Source organism: Amphiura filiformis, chromosome 15 (assembly GCF_039555335.1).
Source record: "Amphiura filiformis chromosome 15, Afil_fr2py, whole genome shotgun sequence".
Taxonomy (NCBI): Eukaryota; Metazoa; Echinodermata; class Ophiuroidea; order Amphilepidida; family Amphiuridae; genus Amphiura; species Amphiura filiformis.
In genome coordinates, this window is record NC_092642.1 from 10,572,018 (window position 1) to 10,591,679 (window position 19,662).

Genomic DNA, 19,662 nt, shown 5'->3' on the forward strand with positions numbered 1-19,662 from the left:
ATAAAAAATACCTCAAATTAACAGAGCTCATCCTGATCTTACAACTGGGGTATTTCTTGTCACTATCGACCCATGTTGCACTGAATAGCAAATCAATACAGGAAAGAAATGCATTATGGGAAGTTTAAAATATCTTCTCTGCATGATGACTGTGATGTAGTTAATTCAAATTTTTTACACTTAAACTACATTAGCTATTCAATAAACTGCTTCTTGTAGAGGGCATGGTGGCTTAGTGGTTACGGCCTTGGACTCATAATGTGAGAGCTTGCTTGACGTGCGTGGGTTCGATTCCCCGTCCCACCACCGTGTTACGCCCTTGGGCAAGGCGCTTTGCCTCGCTTGCCTCACCCCACCCAGGTGCAATGGGAAGCTGTTAGGGGTAGTCACAGTTGTTGTACTGATGCTCCACTTGTAGGCTGCAAACGTGGTTCCGACATCTTCTAATGACGGCAGAATAAATGTAAAGCGCTTTGAGGCTGTTTACGGCATAAAGCGCTATATAATTATCTACATTTATTTATTTATTTAATTTGTCATGACAGAAGATCAGTCAGAGGAATCCAGATAAATAAATACTGTCAAATGTTCTGAGTTTTGGGAAAAACAAAACAATAAAGACAGAAAATTAGCTTGAGAAACGTATAGTAGCAGGAAAGAAATAACTACAGAATCCTATTCATGCAGTTAACATTGTCAGTGTCTATCCATTCCTCGCATACCTGTGTAGCAGTAGGCCTATTATTTCTCTGCCTGCTGTAAACCCATGTAATTTGGTTCATTTTGTTCACATTCCAAGAAAACGAACAAAACCAATGGGATATCTAAGTAGACACATACAAAGACATATCATATACAAATATTGTCAAGATGCTGATATTGTGCAAATAAAAAGCAAAAAAATCAATACATTGATTTATCGTGCGCTACCCGAAGGCATAAAAACCACAAGCATCAGCACACAGGAATTTGATGACCACTGCGGCCCATGTTAAACCATTTAGTAATACTCAAGGATTTGCAGTTAAGAAGCGCACACCCCCATACATACCACAATAAACCATCACAGTCAGGATTAGCTCCCAGAGTTCTCATACAGGTAACCAAATTAGTTAGTTGCATGTCCAGGTGACTTTCCAGACAAATTTCAAGTTCAAGCTCAATTATTTCATGAGAACATACATGGACTTTGCCAGGGATTGAATTTGCATCACCAAACAGCAATACCCTGGAGTCTGATGTATTAGGCCTAAAAAATTGTTTGATTGGCGTAACCTGACCGACCCTAAAAACAGGCCAGACCCGGCCCTTTTTTTCCACCAAAAAAAGTTACAAAAAAAATTTAATTTAATTTAAAAAAAGAAGAAAAAAAGTTCCAAGGCCTTTTTCAAATGCCATTTACAGCTTTAAAAGTAAAAAAAAAATTTAGGCCTTACCCATTGAGCTACTTTGACTGCTTGTAAACAAACATGCTTATATTGACCCATTACCTTTTATTGAACCCCAGTAAGGTAGCAAGCATACACAAACAAGCTACCCTCTCAGGAGTAGAAATAATTTGTGGATACTTCCTTGGAAATTAACCACACCTATGCCTTAACTGGTGTTAAGGCATAGGTGTGGTTAATTGAAAACACTCAGGGCAAAGCCTGAAATTCTAACACTACCATCTCATTACATTTGAATGTTCTGAAATGGTTAAAATATCTCCACATCTTCATTTGTCCGTTTCTCTGTTCATGCCTTGAAATCTAGACGCATGTCTGAAGTAACATGTCTTGTCTATATCCCTACCTGTCTTTCTGTTTGTCTGTCTTTGCATTCTGTCTGCATACCTGTTTACCTGTCTCTATGAGGCAATGGGTTATTCCATTTGAAATTCAAACACCCCCTAAGGAAGACATGACCTTAATCTCCTACACTGGGGTGTAGATTTCAAATGGAGTCACCCATTCAGAAAACCCCATTTTAAATTCACACTCCCTGTGTGGAAGATTTAAGGACATGTCTTCCATGGGGGTATATGGATTTCAACTGGAATAGCCTGTTGCATTTCTTGTGCAAGGCATTCAGGTGTTTAAGGGACTTTATATAGAACAAACAACACAAAAAACAAACCAACAGACATACACATCATAAAGACATCCAATTACACATCTATCATAATGCTGGATTGAACCCTGATGGTGATCTGCATACACTGTAAAACAGTGATAAGTCTTGAACATTTTTCTTAACACTACATTTCTAAAAATGTTCAAAAGTTACACATGTTTAGGAACCTTGTGGCTTGTTTATAGTCTTGGAATTAGATTTTAATTGGTATTTAGGAAAAAAATTAGTGTTTAGAAAGGTGTTCAAACACTGTTTTTCAGTGCATTTGTGCTTTTTGTTCAATTAATTTTCAGTCCACATTTCCTTCAATTTTCAAGCCCATTTGCCTCAAATGGCCTTCAGATTATGTCATTAATTGGCGCCATAGTTTCTTGAGGCATGCAGAGTACATTACTCCTTGACACATACTTAAACATGCTAAGTAAATGAAGGAGTACATTGCCCCTGAGTGACAAGGACATAATCAATGTACTATAAAAGTGATAATTTTCGCGCATGTTATTTTTCACGCTTTGCTGATTTTGAACTAAATTGCTTTTTTTTAATTTCGCGATTTTGAATTTTCTTACATAGACCTATGCATGTAAAGAACATATTCGCATGTTTTTATTTTCGCGGTAGCTGTGTTGTGTGTGAAAAGCGTGAAAATTAATGTAGCGCGAAAATTTCCACTTTTACAGTAGATTGCATCCTTCTTCGTCTACAACAGCACATGTTATTTGTCTTGCACGATAGCATGACTCCACACATGTCCTACTGCGCCATTGTGACTGGATCACGCTCTGCTGTTATAAAAAAAAATGTGTCCTCAGTCAGTCGCCAACCCTGAACGTTGACAAATGAGGGCGTCTGTCTAATAATTAATGTCACTTACTCTTCTCATCTGTTCTTTGGCCCCTTCCTCTTCCCCTTTGAAAGTATAATAGCACTTGTAGCAGACTCTGTTCATCTTATTGTCATCGTACGGTAGCTGGGCCTCATAGCTGGAACACTTATTACACACCACCTGTTAAGGCAAAGTTAAAAATATCCATGTGAGGTGTCATTTACTGTCATTTCCTGGGACCGTTACAAAGACACACTTGCAGGTATTTACACAGAAGGCAGCAACTCTAATAGCTGCCTCTTGTGTATACTTCATAACCCACTATTATTCACATACAGAAACAGGTTCAGGAAGCTGTATGTAGCTTTCTTCTACAAAGAAGCAGCTATTCTAGTGACCCCCACTCACAGAGGAAGACACTACAAGGAATACAGGCTGTGTACGACTGTTCAATAACTTCACTGATCTATCACCAGGCTTAGTCAAACAATTTACAAACCATTAAAATAGGGTTGTAAAAAGTTCAAATATATCCTGGAATTTATGTTATGTTACCAAATAAAATTTCCAGGAATTTGTTTTGGTAATGGCAAATCTACAGCAAATCTACAAGACATCAGATTAACTTACAGCCCCACACGCTCTGCAGTGATGTCTCCTCCTTGTGATAGCTTTGAAGTCTGTACCACATCTCATACACATTGTTACTTCTTCATCTTTGATCCAACGAGGCGCCCTCATGCCCAATTCACGCTGAATAACAAAAACGTACAAGAAGTTATGGTCAGCATATAATTTGATGTTCTTTCACAGATTATTGTAAGACGCACGAATGTATCGGTCATTCTTTATTCTGCAGTACAATAGAGCCTCATTTCATCAGTTTGGTACAATTTCTTTTTCTGCAGGATCCCTATTACTAGAGATTCTACCCATTATGCATCAATGGAAAAAAATCCCAATCCTCCAGAAAAGGAATTTGTACTAAACTGTTCTAAAGAGACTGTGCATATGACGTATCATACCGTAAATCTAACGCGACAGTTCGTCTCACACACATAACAAATGCACTACGATCAGATAGGTTGATGACAACATTTGATTGAATAGACTGCACTGCACCATGATTACGGTGAAGGACACCGGTTCAAATCCTTTGTTTGGAGCCAATCAAAAATTTCATGCACAACCTCTATAGAAATGTGTGGAGATCTATAGCAGTTTCAAGTGTTTTTTGATATGTATACCACCTGCTGGGATGGGATGGTATTGATATCAAAGCACTTGCCTTCAACCACTGCAGCCCAAACCGGATTCCCTAAACATACTGTAAAAGTAGTTATTTTTGTGTGTGTAAATTTTTGCGTTTTGCAGATTTTTAACCATTTCACTAGTTTTGAAATTCATGACTTTCGAGTTTTATAACATAGACCTATACATAAAGAGAACATATTCGCATGGTGTTTTTTTTCGCGGTAGCTGCATTGAGCGCAAAAATTGATGTACCACAAAAATTACCACTTTTACAGTATTTGTACTTAATGTCATTCTGGTCCACTTTGCGTGACAAAACCAATGTCAAATGCAAGATTCGAAAGGCTAAACTTGACCGTTAGCCCAGCAAACACAAAAATGTTTTTAAAACATTATAAAAGTGTTGAATAACAAAATGTTATTGCAAAATATTTGTTGGCCAACATTTTTGCAGAAGATTTTGTCAACACTTAATAAGATAATGTTAGAGTGTTTTGCATAGTTTTCAAAAATATTATCGCATTTGTTGTATTTGATGTCTTGCCCTGAATAACCACTACCAAAGGTATCTCTTCAAACAATATAGCAATATGAATACAAATAAATACACAAAGCTAAGCAGCCTTTGGATTTATGTGACCTGCTCCCACGAAATGAGCATAAATTTGCAAGTTGGTAGTATTGAAACCTTCCAATTGTTGAGTTGCTGTTCTTTGTTTGCAGACACCAGTATAGTCAGTAGTATGTCCTTTGTGAATGGGGTCATAATATGCTGTACTCTGTATTCAATTCTGTCCCATTCATTACAGCACATATTTCTATAATACAGGTATCTTCAAACAAAGAACATCAACTGTTGGAATGTCTTGAATCTCTTAATTTACAACTTTACATATCTTTGGTTGATATCTTGCACCTAAACCATTGCATCATATTCTCACCCCTTCTCCTAGTTCCTCACTAGCCGGTCTATCATTCATGGCATCATTGTTGATAAATGTCTGTTTCTTCCTATGCATTTCATGCACCGTTGAAATTATAGACTGAAAAACAAAAAAACAAAATATGTTGGTGTACATTTCCAACCAATCCCCAAATTTGACACATTTCTTCACACTTTTTTCCTATAATACAACCATTATCACCATTGGGCTATGCCAGTTAAAACCCATACACCCTCTATGGAAGACCATCATGGCCTTAATCGTCCAACAGGGGGTATAAAATTCACAGGGGTGTAGATTTCACAGGGGGTGTAGGTTTCACAGGCAAGTCTAGATTTCAAATGGAGTCACCCATTCAGATAACCCCATTTGAAATTCACTACTCTCCTCTTTCAACTGGTATAGCCCATTAAACCAAGTCAGCTGAATCTTAAGATATCATGCATGTGTGAACACAGTATACAAAAAATTACATAAGACATATCTGTACCATGAGTGATGAAGTCATTAAAGCCAAGTTTTGAAGTCTGATTTCCACTGGGGATTTTGACCACTTTGCACATCATGCTTTTTTTAATATGAGGCCTGTTTCCCTACAATCACAATTACATACATATCCCTTAGTATGTTGAGTGATTCAAAGGCTTCAACACAAAAAGTCCGAAGTTTTGGGATATCTTCCCAAAATATCAAGCTATCTTAAGAACCACTGAACCAAAACTAGGCTTGCCTGTCCTCATTTTAATGCATTTTCATGCTGATTCCAAATTTGGTCATGAAAATTTACAATTTTGAAATGTATAAGTTTAAAAAAAAAAAAAAAAAACTTGTCGTCTGCAATCAAGAGAGTTAACAATTGACATTTTGAGATGATTTGTTTTGTAATCCTTTAGCTGAATTAAAAGTACAATGTGACAAAAATGTGATGCAGTGCATTAAAAAGGGGAATTTTGCACAAAGTGCTTTTCAAGAAATACATTAAAATACAAAAAAAGAAAGTACCAAGAATGTTGGATGCTTTTTCACTTATAAAATATGAATGCCTTGATCAGTTTTAGCAAATGAGGTGTTATTGCAAAAAGGTTACAAATGGTTTCAAAGCAGAAATACTTCACTCAAAATTGACTTTACCTGCAACGTCTCCCATTTTGATGTACTGCATCACAAATATAAAATTGCTTGAAGTATTAACCCCATGAGAACTACCTGCCGATTGGTCAAGAAGAAATTTTCATTATCAATTGGACCAATCAGCAACATTGTTAGAATAATTTCACCACACAAAAAAAGTTGGGGTGAATTATTTGCAAAGCTCCATTCTGATTGGTGATTAAAATGAAGATATCATGTAATTGACCAATCAGAGGCCATGTTAGATTTGTAGGTAGTGCTCAGGGGGTTAAAGAATGTTATTGTTCTAGCAAATGCCTATTTGAGAAATTCTCTGACTGCAGAAAAGGCATGTCATCAGCAAAATTTGACCTGCTACTTTACTGTAATCAGTAAGATGAGGAACAGGTGTCTCAAGGTTTATCAATAAAGCAAGCAAAGATAAAAAAGAAGCTTAAAAAATCATCTTCTGTAAAAGTTGTAATGTGATGAAACCACTCTTGGCTGCTCAACCACATTTGATGGTCTTGTTATGAATGCATAAGCCTTTTCAAGGTGTGGTATAATCAAGAAATCAGACTTTTTGCAGTTCTGAAATGCATGGTTAAGATCAATTTGATTGATGTGTGGATTGACATGGACTAAACAAAAATCATGCACGGATATCGGATATCATGCAGTCACACAGATTCTCCCGAGGCCTCATTTGCAGTATTTCTCCTTTGCTTTGTAATAATATTTGTAACCTTGAATAATATTCCCAAATACGGATTGAGATCATTCAAAATTTGTACTAATGACCCCTGTCAAGATGAATGAGTCATCTAGCTGCCAACTTTGTTTACTTCATATGTCATACAAATAATCTAAACTATTTTGTATGATTCAAAGTTGTTAACACACAGTTATACCTAAACCTGGTCAGCTGTTAGGGAGGTTTCATTACAAAGCTTCTTGGGTGAGAAGATGATAGAGAATGGGTGTTGAACTGAACGCAAATTATACAGTAAGCCAAAGAATTAAGGTACCAGTTATGTTCACCCTGTATATCCTAAACAAAGACAAATGAAGAGCTTATTTCCAAACCGTGTTATTAAGTCCACAACCACAAATTTCTCATTTACTTGTGTGATACAATCACAATTTATACTTTGACAAGTTAGACATTAGCAACAATGAGATGTACCATCAACAAGCTGTTATTTACCACAACAATGCTGGTTAACAATATGCAGACTATTGTTCTCATTTGGGAATCAAATGCCTCACACAGTATTGTTAATGTGTGTCCATCCACTGTTTGCTTTGTAATGGTGCATCCAACTGAAATTATAATACCTATAGCATCACAACCCATAGCAATATCGCACAGGTAAATCAAACACATGTGTCTGTTACTTAACATGGTTTGGAAATAAGCTCTTCAAATTATGTCAAAATTCAAACAAGCTAGCTCTGACCTCATTTGTTGAAATTGGTTGAGAAACTGTGATCTAAAACCTAAGGAAGAAACAAAATTCAAAGTTGCACTTTTGTGTTCTAATTAGTGAAAGCATGACACCACTTTTAACATGCTAATCAATGAGAGAACGGCGCTAGTTCTCTTGTTTGAGAACGCTTTGTGTACAAATCAATAGGGCATGCAATGGAGCAAACTGCAAATTTTGAATTGGCATCTTTTGGATCGTTGATTCATCATGCATTTATTTCTTGAACAATTTCAATGAATGAGGTCTTAAATTCAAGGTAAAAGATTCAGCTATTGGCTGCTGGTTCCAATTAAGGCATATCTGTCTTTGTTTAGAATTTACAGGGGGTGAACATACACACTTAAAACTACGGGGTCAAAAAATGACCCAATCAGGGTTATTTTTGACCCCAGCATAGTTATCAACTAAACACCATACTACGGACGGGGTCATTTTGACCCCATTGGTCAGGGTCATTGCAATGACTACGTGTTTGGGTCAAATAGTAACCCCACTGGGGTCAAAATATTACCACATGTCAGGGTCAAATGAAATGACCCCTTCAAAAGGGTTGCCTTATTGGGTTACTTAATGACCTCATTTCGGGGTCAAATGAAATGACCCATTTGAAAGGTTGTTTATAATAGGGTTACTCAATAACCACATTTAGGGGTTGTTTGGATTTTTTTACTATGGTCATGCTGGTCCCACCAGGACATAAGTGTGTTTCTGCACAGAGCAAGCATTACATAAACAGCAAATTGCAAAATGCATCTGTGTATCACACTCACACGCAGTCAGTCATCGCCTATGACAGTTCACGCATTATAAGCTTACATGATATAAGCTTATAGCAACTGCAGCCAAGACACCCGGCCACGACAGCATGAAATTGGAATGAATATGCGTGCATAGACAAGGGTCTATGCATCCTTGCAGTCTCACTTTTCAAGTAACTTTTCATATTCCATCATGCAGACAAGTACACACGACAATCCGCTGAGCTGCACAATCAGAACAAATATGGCGCTGTGATGTGACATGGGAAGCCGATGCACACCGGGTGTGCAAATAGTTCCGAAATGCAAGTCATTATAAAGTTGACAAATTGGGCAACTTCGGTCAAAAAATTAGTTTTATTTATTAATCAAAAGACATTAATTGCAGCTCATGTTTAAACTCATTTATGAATTGAGATTTTCAAAGCGGAAGATTGAAACTGATATCAATGCGCGACGGTATCGGCAAAATGACCACTAAGTTTTTGACCACGTTCGTCGTGGCTAAAATGACCTTGTGAATGTGGTCAAATTAAAACAGTACAACCCCCTTAAAGGGTCAAAACAACCCCTAACGTGGTCAATTCAAAATGACCACGGAAAATATAACCCCGTAGTTTTTAGTGTGTAACTGGTACCTTAATTCTTTTGCTTACTGTAGATCATAACATCACTACTCTTCTCCATCTGACTCATAAGCTTATTGGTCCCAGCTTCAAATGCTGGATGGTCAGTGAATTTTCTCTTTGTTTTGTTGATTAACTTGCATTTTTTTGAACAGATAATCACCTTGCATTAATTTATATAATTATTAACAACTAGCAATTAATTGATTAATTAATCACTAATTGATCACTAACTGTTGACACAGACTATTGCTTCACATGGCCAAGTATGCCCAATGCAGATCACTTGTCAACAAGCGGTATTGAATTGTACAAATTGTACAGATCCAACTTTACAATTGATCTCACTCTGATTTCACTGTGGCTTAAAGTTTGTATCTTGTGGTGATGTCCTGTTACCATGAACTTCAAAAATAACTGGGTCACTGTTTGGTTACTATAGCAACTAACTGATAACCATCTTATCTGTATCAATTATATATACTTCTGAATTTATACTACATCGCTGTGCGATATCGATTGGTTTTGAGCAAATGAGAAAGAGTGCTTTTGCATTGGTCAAATAGCAATAGCTCATCGCTTATACTTAGCTGAGTATAAATTCAGCTTAATTCTGAAAGTGAAACTATTATAACATATTAATGTTACATGATATTAAAAGACCAATCACCACTAAGCCTTGAAACCAGTTACTTTCAACTACTTGGTTAAACTAGAAACTTATCAACTTAATAACATATTAGTGTTACATGATATTAAAAGACCAATCACCACTAAGCCTTGAAACCAGTTACTTTCAACTACTTGGTAAAACTAGAAACTTATCAACTTGGCATCCATTATTCATGTCAAATATGCTAAAGCCAGATTCCCATTGCTACAACCCCAGAGGTACACTACTACCTAGCTACTTCATTGGTACTCTAGTACCTATGTGGGTACTCTAGTACCTGTGTGTGTACTCTAGCATGTCTAAAGTACACATATTGGAATCACATGTGCAGTACACACACTGGTACACTGGATTGGTGAGGTGGTACTCTAGAGTAGCCACAAAGTAACTGGGCAGCAGTGTACCTCTGGTGTCAGCAGCAATAGTGAAATTGCTGGCACAGGACAGACCAGGAATCCTCCTACTTAGTGTGTGATTGAGGAAAGCACAGGTATTCCCTGCACCTGCCTGTGTACACACAATGGATAGGATTATTGTCATCTAGGATTTACAAATGTCAACAATACTATAATTCCCAACCCAAGAAGGAATAGGTACTTCCTGTGTATTTGCATTCAATATATGAGTTGACTTGTGACGTCATTGCCAGGCAGTTTGTCTGTCGGCAATGCCCATTGTTCCTTGCCTGGCAGAAACTGTGCTTTTAAAACTGCAGCCACATCAGAATAAGGTTAGTAGAACAGTGTTAGTTAGTGAACAGTGTAGTAGTTCACTCAAGCATATATCGATAGAATAGCTCCTTGCCTTTGTTGATAAAAATATCAACTCATCTATAGTTGCGCATAGAGATAAACTTGGAATATTGCATCAAATGTCATCCTTGTGGGGTGTGGCAAGCTCATTTCTACAATCTGTCGTAGATGCATTTAACATTCTGAGTTTATCTTTGCCGCCCAAAATAGTACGAGCCCTACAAATAATTAGGAGCTCTAGCTGGGTAGATGTGTGAAAGACCATATGTCATCATGCAATGGGCTAAACCATTAGAAATCCATACACCCACTATGGAAGACATGTCCTTAATCTTCCACACAGGAAGTGTAGTTTCAAATGGAGTCACCCATTCAGGTAATCCCATTTGGAATTCACGCTCCCTGTGTGGAAGATTAAGGTCTGTCTTTCAATGGGGGTGTATGGATTTCAACTGGGATAGCCCTATTCTTACCTTCATCCATTCCTCTTTTTCTTCTTCTGAGGTAGTTTGTAACTCTAATGCCTTCTGTTTACTCTCCACTCTGAACTTGCAATCCTCAGCATCTAGGATCTATAATATTAAATCACAATGTTTCAATTATTATTGAAATCGTTTTTCTGTCTAGCTACATAATTATACCAGACCTGCAAAATCACTCCAGTGATATCTTATTTTATGATATTATCCATTTATATGAAATAATCTAACATAGTCTGATTACACGCTCAAATGAATATACCTGTATACATACCCTCCAAACAAATCTAATCAAAGAAATTAGTGTACACTGCATATATATCACTCTCAATTTCAAAACCACTATAGTCATGTCCCTTGCCTACATCAAGTTTCTGCTGCACATTTGATGGTTTCAAAACTGTTGCTATCAGTTCTTAAGCTAAGATTTCTTCCGGACAAATATTTTTGAACATGATGGCTCAGAAAAGGGTTGTTCAATGTAGACTGCCCCTTGTCATGCTTGTCCACTTGGGAAATGTGACTCTAAACGTTGGTTCACCTATAGATGAGTTGACTTCTGACGTCAATGCCTGACAGTATCCGCACGCATCATCACAATTTGCATTGTTTTTTGCCTGGCAGTATGGGCACGCATCATATTTTGTTTAGGACTTGTGTTTTTAAAACTCCCGCCACATCACAATAAGGATATTGAACAGTGTAGTGGTTGCATGGGGTTCACTCAAGCATATCGATATACCAGTCACTTGCCTTTGTTGATAAACATTGAGGGCAACTCATCTATAGTTTGGTGGGGACGTCATTGCTTTTTCACAGTTGTGCCACAAGCGTACCAATAAACCACCCTCATACATGTACACTCTGCACAATTAATTTTCCACACACATAATTTGATGCAGCACCCCTACATGCACACACATACAAACTATACATGTAATATTGCTTACCTTCATACCATCCACATCTAGTTTATGCTTAACAGTGTAATTGACTCTCTTCAGGATCTTACCCCGTACACAGCACAGCATCATGTCGTTAAACTGCAGCAATAAAAAAAAAAAGCATGATTAATCACAAAAATCACTGTATTGCCTAAAATCTAATAATGTAAATCTGTGTTTAATTTACTGGTAACTACACAATACTGGTCTGAGGATTTGATGAAATACTTCTTTCATCATCGACCTCCTCCTCTCCACCAATCAGTGGTAATGTACATACTGTAGAATTCTGTCTAAACAGTTACACATTAACAAACATTAAATGCCTCTAAAGAGATGAAAGGCAGACACTCTCTACAAAAACATTACAATAGATTGGTCTTACAATACAATAATACATGCTCGTACAGATGCCTGTATCAGGAATATAAAAGCATCCCAAAAAGAAAGTATCCAGTTTGAATTTGGTCCATAAATCAAAGATGGGATCTTAAATCAAGCCCCTACCAAAAGTATGGTACAGATGAATTTATTCCGTGCAGTTTGATACCTCATTTGTCCAAATTGATGCAGAATTGATGACACAATGACCTTTTAAATGCAATCACCTTAATTTTAAAAGTTGCAGTAATCCCTATTCATGTGGTTTTCTTGCTTCTCAAGATTCTTCATAAAGGTACACAATAACAGAGACGGTATAAGACTGTTTGACTTCACTTCATGTGTTTTATTCAACACAGATGCTCTTTTACTTCTTCCTCAACATTTTACCATTCACTCTTCGCAGTCAATATCTGGTATGTCCTCCTGCTGCATCAATGACTGCCAGCCAGACATCTGCGGCGCATGCTCTCAGCGAGACGTCTGATGCGCCCTGGCCTTGATCTATCGCTGCCCATATTGAGCATGTTGAGTAGCAGGACCAAATTAATAGAAATTTACTGCAACTTTTAAAATTGAGGCGATTGCATTCAAAAGATCATTGTGTCATCAATTCTGCATCAATTTGGACAAATGAGGTATCAAAATGTGTGGAATACATTTATCTGTAACATACTTTTAGTAGGTCTTGATTTAAGACCCCATCTTTGACTTATGGACCAAAATCAAACTGGATACTTTCTTTTTGGGATGCGTTTAGTTGCTCAAACTTCAAATTGTGTTTTTATGGAAGGTGTCTGCTTTTGTCTCTTTCATCTGCACAAACCCTCATTTAGAGGCATTATGCTTGTATACAAAATGCTTCTTTTTGTGGGATTTTTAGTAGATTTTAACAGGTTTTTTACATTGATCTAAGAAAATATGTATCCCAATATATTAATCTGCCATTGGCCATGGAGCTGCACAAACATGTTTACACTTTGTTCAATACCTAAAATTATTTGTTTACAAAAAAACGTGTGCAGTCACGCAAAATACAACGTCATGCATGTTATGAGTCTCAATGATTATGTAAAGCTTAGGGTCAGGGATTCTGAACATGACCTGAATATGACTATGTAGTAATCCCGGTAGTAATATACTTATTTGTAACAGATTGATGTTTTCTATTGCTGTCTTCAATATCAATCAATGATATAGAATTGCCTCAATTATGTCAGTAGCAGTTTGGATCACACCCAGGAAATGACAGGGGTTCTAATCATACGAATATCCAACAAATGTCTAAAAAGAAACCTACTTCATCTTATGAATACAATAAACAAAAACATATATCCTCTGAAATATCACAAATCTATTCCAAAACCAAGTAAAACAATCAAGTATCATATATGTCCTTTTTTGTCCTTTTTTGACACAAAATCTTCAATAGACACTGCAACAATTTAACAAAAGTTTGGACATTTGTCGTCTGCTTTAAACAATATTGTCTGCTTTCTGTCTTCATGTTGTTTTGCATGACAGCTGAGAGTATTCCGAGTAGAATCCCAATTATTTCCACCCATTTGCAATATTTGGCATAACAGATCACTATTGTATATCTGACATCTGCAAAGAGTCATCTTTAAGGCACTTTTGGAGATTACCAAAATACATTTATAAAGCTACAGTTTTCTGGAGAATTTCTAGCACTTCAGATCAGAAGAAAGAAAGTTATATCTGGGCAAGCATAATTAAACCAGTAAGAAACTATTTGGTGTAGATATAAGCCTTTTTTACCTTCTGCACCTGAAATTGTGTACAACGGGGACAAGGTCCACGAATGTTGGCTATTCTAATAACTAAGAAAGAATGCATCTTACCAGGAACAAGTACATTTCTTTTTGTTGGCTTCCACCCCTTGCAGCAATCTTGACAATCTTGCCTTCCTTCAGAAGCTGCCTGGATGGATCTATGATGTCTTCACCTTCTATCTTCTCATTCAGTTTCAGAAGTTTCTGGAACTGATCCTGCACAGGAAAAATAAATACAGATTTAGATTTGCATGTTTTATATAGCAACTTTCTATTTTCTCATTCAGTTTCAGAAGTTTCTGGAACTGATCCTGCACAGGAAAAATAAATACGGATTCAGATTTGCATGTTTCATATAGCAACTTTCTATTTTCTCATTCAGTTTCAGAAGTTTCTGGAATAGATCCTTAAGAGAATTATAAATATAGCTTCAGAATTGTTAGTTTTATTGCGACTGATAGCCATGGTGTTTCACTGGCCTGGCCAACGAAACTGTGTGTATATATGACACTGAGGGTAATTGCATCATTGCATCACGTGGCATGCATGCATGCACAGTGACTTAGCGCTGTAGTATTTTATACTATGTAGTATGTGAGATAGTTATGGTTAAGAAATTGTGCCCTGTCTGTCATGATTTTTCCAAATCCTTGTAAAATTTCAAGTATTTCGGCTAAATGAGGCTGTTTTCTGTGAGGTAAAATGAGAAAATTTTGAAAAAACAACCAATTCATGTACTAAAATTGTTGATTGTTAAATATCCCATATGGTCCTCAGCCGGGTACCACATTCTCCATATGAGACCTTCAGTTCAAATGAAGGAGTGTCACTCAAAACAAGTCAACCTAGATGAACATGAAGTTAGTACATTCAGTATAAGGAAGTAACATTCACATGTATGACATCATCATAATTTATAATGACGTCAATGGCAGGAAGCAGATTCACAAGATTGCCTAAAGTTAATACATGATTATTGAATGGTGCACTATGACCAAAGTCTACATCATTATTTTCTTTATTATATGTTCAGTTTGGGTTTGATTTTCTTTATTTTTGAAAGTTACATTTTTTCCCACTAAAGCTGACATTTATTTATCTGGTATCGATATTTATACCATTTTTCACCCTGATGTGGCAGTGACATCAACACGCTAAAGCAGCTGTTTCGCATGCTCATCTATGCGGCATCTTTAAGCATGTGCGTGTGTATAACAGGGCTTTGAGTAAACACTAGCGATTTGAAGCTGCGCCCAATGATATGCGCACTGACATCACTGCCACATGAGGGTGAAAAATGGTATAGTGTGAGATCATTTGTACACCTGAAGATGTTCTCCGATGAGGCCAAAGAAAGTCAATTCATTACATCCTATTTGTACTCGCATATTGAGACAAAAAGCTGGCACAAAAGAGGAATGGGTTCTATAAAGGAGATCCACAGGCTTGATTTAAGTCCCACATAAATTTGCAAGACAATTCTAATGACCTATCCCATTCACTTTTAAGCAATTTAAACACAATTTAAACTTTTTAACACTTTCTTTGGGATCACTGAATGGGCCTTTAAACAAATGCAAGTTTAAAAAAGTTCACAAGGGGTGGGCCACTTATTAGGCGGAATGCGATGCAAATCTAAAGCAGACTAAAACAGATTCATAATTTGCACAAGTACGAGTGGGTGTGTGCATTCTTCCTTTTCTTGGCAAAGATTCAGGAACCATTCAATTCCCCTTCATTTCATTCACTTCCTATTCGCCTATCCTTACAGCTTTGCAATTCAATCACACACCACGGGTTTTAAGATATTTTCCCTACCCTGACGAAAAGTTACTTGATTTTAAAGGGCCATTCAGCACTTTTGAGCTGAATAGTTTTTCTGCAAATTTTGTTTTCGGCAACAAAAAAATGCTTGTTTAACTGGTGGGCAGACTTTTTCAGTACGGTAGGCTTTTTAAACATTTTTCTTGAGGCGAAAATTACCCTAAAATATCACTGAAAGCATCAAGAATCTGGCAAAAATTTGATGGGTTTTTTTTTTCAAATAGGGGACCTGTATTTTGACATTTTTTTCAAAAATTTTCAGTCAAAATCAATCAATTTGGGCAAAAAAATGCTGATTTTACATGATTTTTAGCACAAAAGAAAATGTTAAATCTCCCAAATCAGGTTACTTGTCCCCGCCATTCTGCCATGAACCCTGACGATGGTACCATGTTAGATCTGCTGTTTACATCAAGACCGGACCGTATTTGCAACGTTGACGTCACTGATGGGCTTGGCAAGTCTTATCACTTGGGTGTGAAATTTCGCATCCGTGGTACTCCGAGTCGCCTTCAAAACCCTCTCCGGACATGCTTTGTTTATGCAAAGGCTGACAAGATTAAATTGCAAAATCTTGTTTCCGGACTGCATGGGACGCCTTGCTCCCCCTCGACATCGATGGTGCCTGGGATCAATTTCTCGATTTATTCATGGCATGTGTTAGGGACTCCATACCTTCTCGCACTCAAAGAAAACGTCCCAAGCCCTGGATTACACCAGAAATGCACAGACTCATAACTCATAACATGCCCTTTTTCGCAAGGCGAAGTCTTCTCAATCACAAACTGATTGGGCTGCATTTAAAAAAACTCGTAACAGGGTATCCAATGGTATAAAAGCTGCTTACAGTAACTACCTTCATTCTCTCCTCACTGCTGACGACAGTAAAAACGCTTTTGGTCTTTTTTGTTCGTGGTCGCAAAAAAGAACCCGATGTTAAATCATTTGTTGTCAACGGCAAACTGTGCTCTGACCCGGCCGTTATTGCTGACAATTTTAACCAAACTTTTGCTAGCTACTTTACTGCCCCCACCTCTCCAGCCTTTGATATCACATCTCCCTTATTACCTGTGACCCCCTTATGCTCCCTCCAAATAACCATAGACCAAGTTATACACCGCATCAAAAAACTTAAAACTGATGGTGCTGTTGGTCCCGATGGTTTGTCAGCGAGGATGCTTAAGCTCTGCATGTACCAGGTTGCTCCAATTCTCACCAAATTATTTAATCTTTCTCTTAGTTCTGGTCACCTTCCTAGCGGCTGGAAACAAGCCAATATTGTCCCTGTTTATAAAAAGGGGACCGTTCAAATGTTGCCAATTACAGGCCCATCGCTCTGACTAGTATTGTCTGTAAAATGCTTGAAAGCATCGTGGCTGACAACCTTCGTGTCCATCTAGGTAACAACAATCTCTTATCATTAAGTCAACATGGCTTTAAGCCTGGTTTATCATGCTGTACACTATTACTTGATAAAACAAATGAACTCTTGGAATTAATGGACAGTAAATCTACTCAAGTTGACCTCATTTCTCTAGACTACAGCAAAGCATTTGACTGTATATCACATAACATTCTAATTTCTAAACTTGAAAAAACTTATGGTATCAGAGGTCAACTGCTTGCCTGGATCAGTTCCTTTGTCTTAGGTCGTGTTCAGAGGGTTACTTTTAGAGGGCAGAGTGCTGATTGGGTCTCTGTCCTTTCTGGAATTCCTCAGGGCTCTGTTCTTGGCCCCTGCTCTTCACCATTTATGCCAATGATCTAGGCCAGCACTTGACCTCTGGTATCGGGCAATTTGCTGATGATACATTTCTTTATCGTGCTATTTACAATGCTAATGATGTAAGGGATTTACAAATGGATCTTGACAAGCTTTCAGTATGGTCGCCTCGTAATTCACTTCAATTGAATCCTACCAAATGTAAATTTATATCTATCACTCGTAAACGCATTTCATATCCATCAGTGTATAGTATTAACAACATCAATCTAGATCAGATAAATAATCATCCCCTCTTCAGTGTCATCATCTCAGATAAGCTTAATTGGGATGCTCATGTTAAGGATGTTATAGCAAGAAGCAACAAACTTCTTGGTTTTATTCGCCGGGTAATCTCCCCCAGAGGTTCTCCTCCAATTATATCGGACCATGGTCTTGCCCATCCTCGATTATTGCTCCCTGTCTGGATGCCCCACACAAAGCGCCTCAAAATGCTCTTGAACGCTGTTCAAAGGACAGCCACCAGGGCTATTCTCCATCAGAAGCGTCGCGAGGAGGAGTACAATGTTCGCTTATTGCCTTGACCTCAGTTATTTGTCCCAAAGACGTGAATACATGTCCATTTCACTTGTTTCCAAATGCCTCCTCAATGTTGACTGCTGCAATGCTATGCCTGCTTTAAATAAAATCCGTCCAAATAGTAGGCATCCCCATCACCTTATTTTTCACCATCTCAAAGCCAAAACTGATGCTTTTCTTTATCATTCCATCCAACGCTTCCCCAAAAAATGGTCTGACCTCCCCCGTCACATCACTGATATTTATTTGTGCAATAGCTTTAACTGCTTCAAATCCCACTTGAGAGACTACTTTCAGTCCATTCAAGAAATTTAATCCTTGGTGCCATCTATGTTTTGTTGTGGTGGGAGGGGGGGGGGGCATTATCTCATTATGTTGTGGTGTGTTTTTTCCTGCTTGGCTAAGTGCAATATATTGTGTCTCTTGTATCTTGGGGCTTCATGCTTCTAGTTTTAACATAGTGCTGTTTTTAAAAAATGTTTGTACTTTTAATGTGTTAATAATCTTTGTAATTTTTATGTGTATTTATAGTGCAATACTTTGTTTATTTTCATGACCAGCTTGCAAGGGTGGGGTCCACTCATCTTTTAGATGTCAGTGCTTTATTTGCCACTTTTGTTGGGCCCTGGCAGCCCTTGCTTGCTGGTCTAATTTTGCTGTATATTTTTGTTGAAATGCCTAATGAATAATAAATAAATAAATAAATAAATAAACAAAACGTGTTGTGTTGTGACATATTCCAGGAAAAGAATTTTTATAACACTAGCTAGGTGCATCTGTCTGTCAAGGAATTCAACTATTGCACCCGCAGTACTAGCTGTAGGTCTCCATGTATATACAGCAAAGAGGAAAGTTATGATTTTGTTTTAATACTTTGACAAATATCTCTAGATTGCAACTGTAACTTTCTGACACCCTCATTTTGTGCTCTTTACAACACATATATATGTATACAATTTAAACTTTATACTTTATTTAAACCATATTTTATACTTAGTAAATTACCATATAGAATTATGGGATTTTATGTACAACATACACCTGTGAGCATTGCATGATGGGATGCTGTTTACCTTATCAAGAAATCAAGAAATTATCAAGAAATCTATGTAGTTCTATATATAAATGCTTCAGTGTCATACCACAGCATACCTTGGAGAATTTGATAATCGTTGGTGGTGAGCCAAGATTATATTTAGACAAGACACTAGGCCATCAAATGATATGTGAAAGAGCAAAAATTGACGGAATTTGCAGTAGCTATTTAAAATATTCAAAACATCTTTTGTTTTGTTTTGTTTTGTTTGTTTTTAATAGGGCCACAATTTGTTTTCTTTTTAAGTACCAAAATCCAATCCTAGATAGTTAAAGTGTTGGGGGAAAATTTTGCT

The 19,662-nt window shown here is 37.3% G+C and overlaps 1 protein-coding gene across 7 annotated transcripts in view; it reads right to left on the reverse strand.

The window, feature by feature from the left end:
- The window catches only part of LOC140171240 (FYVE, RhoGEF and PH domain-containing protein 4-like), a 75,384-nt gene that overhangs the window by 13,283 nt on the left and 42,439 nt on the right, over positions 1-19,662 (reverse strand). For all 7 annotated transcript variants that reach the window (XM_072194463.1, XM_072194466.1, XM_072194465.1 and 4 more), the window contains 6 exons: positions 14,215-14,361; positions 11,978-12,070; positions 11,022-11,120; positions 5,137-5,238; positions 3,572-3,694; positions 2,990-3,121 (listed from right to left, as the gene is read on the reverse strand). In XM_072194463.1, coding sequence (XP_072050564.1) covers positions 2,990-3,121; positions 3,572-3,694; positions 5,137-5,238; positions 11,022-11,120; positions 11,978-12,070; positions 14,215-14,361 — 696 coding nt within the window. The remainder of the gene's footprint in view (positions 1-2,989; positions 3,122-3,571; positions 3,695-5,136; positions 5,239-11,021; positions 11,121-11,977; positions 12,071-14,214; positions 14,362-19,662) is intronic.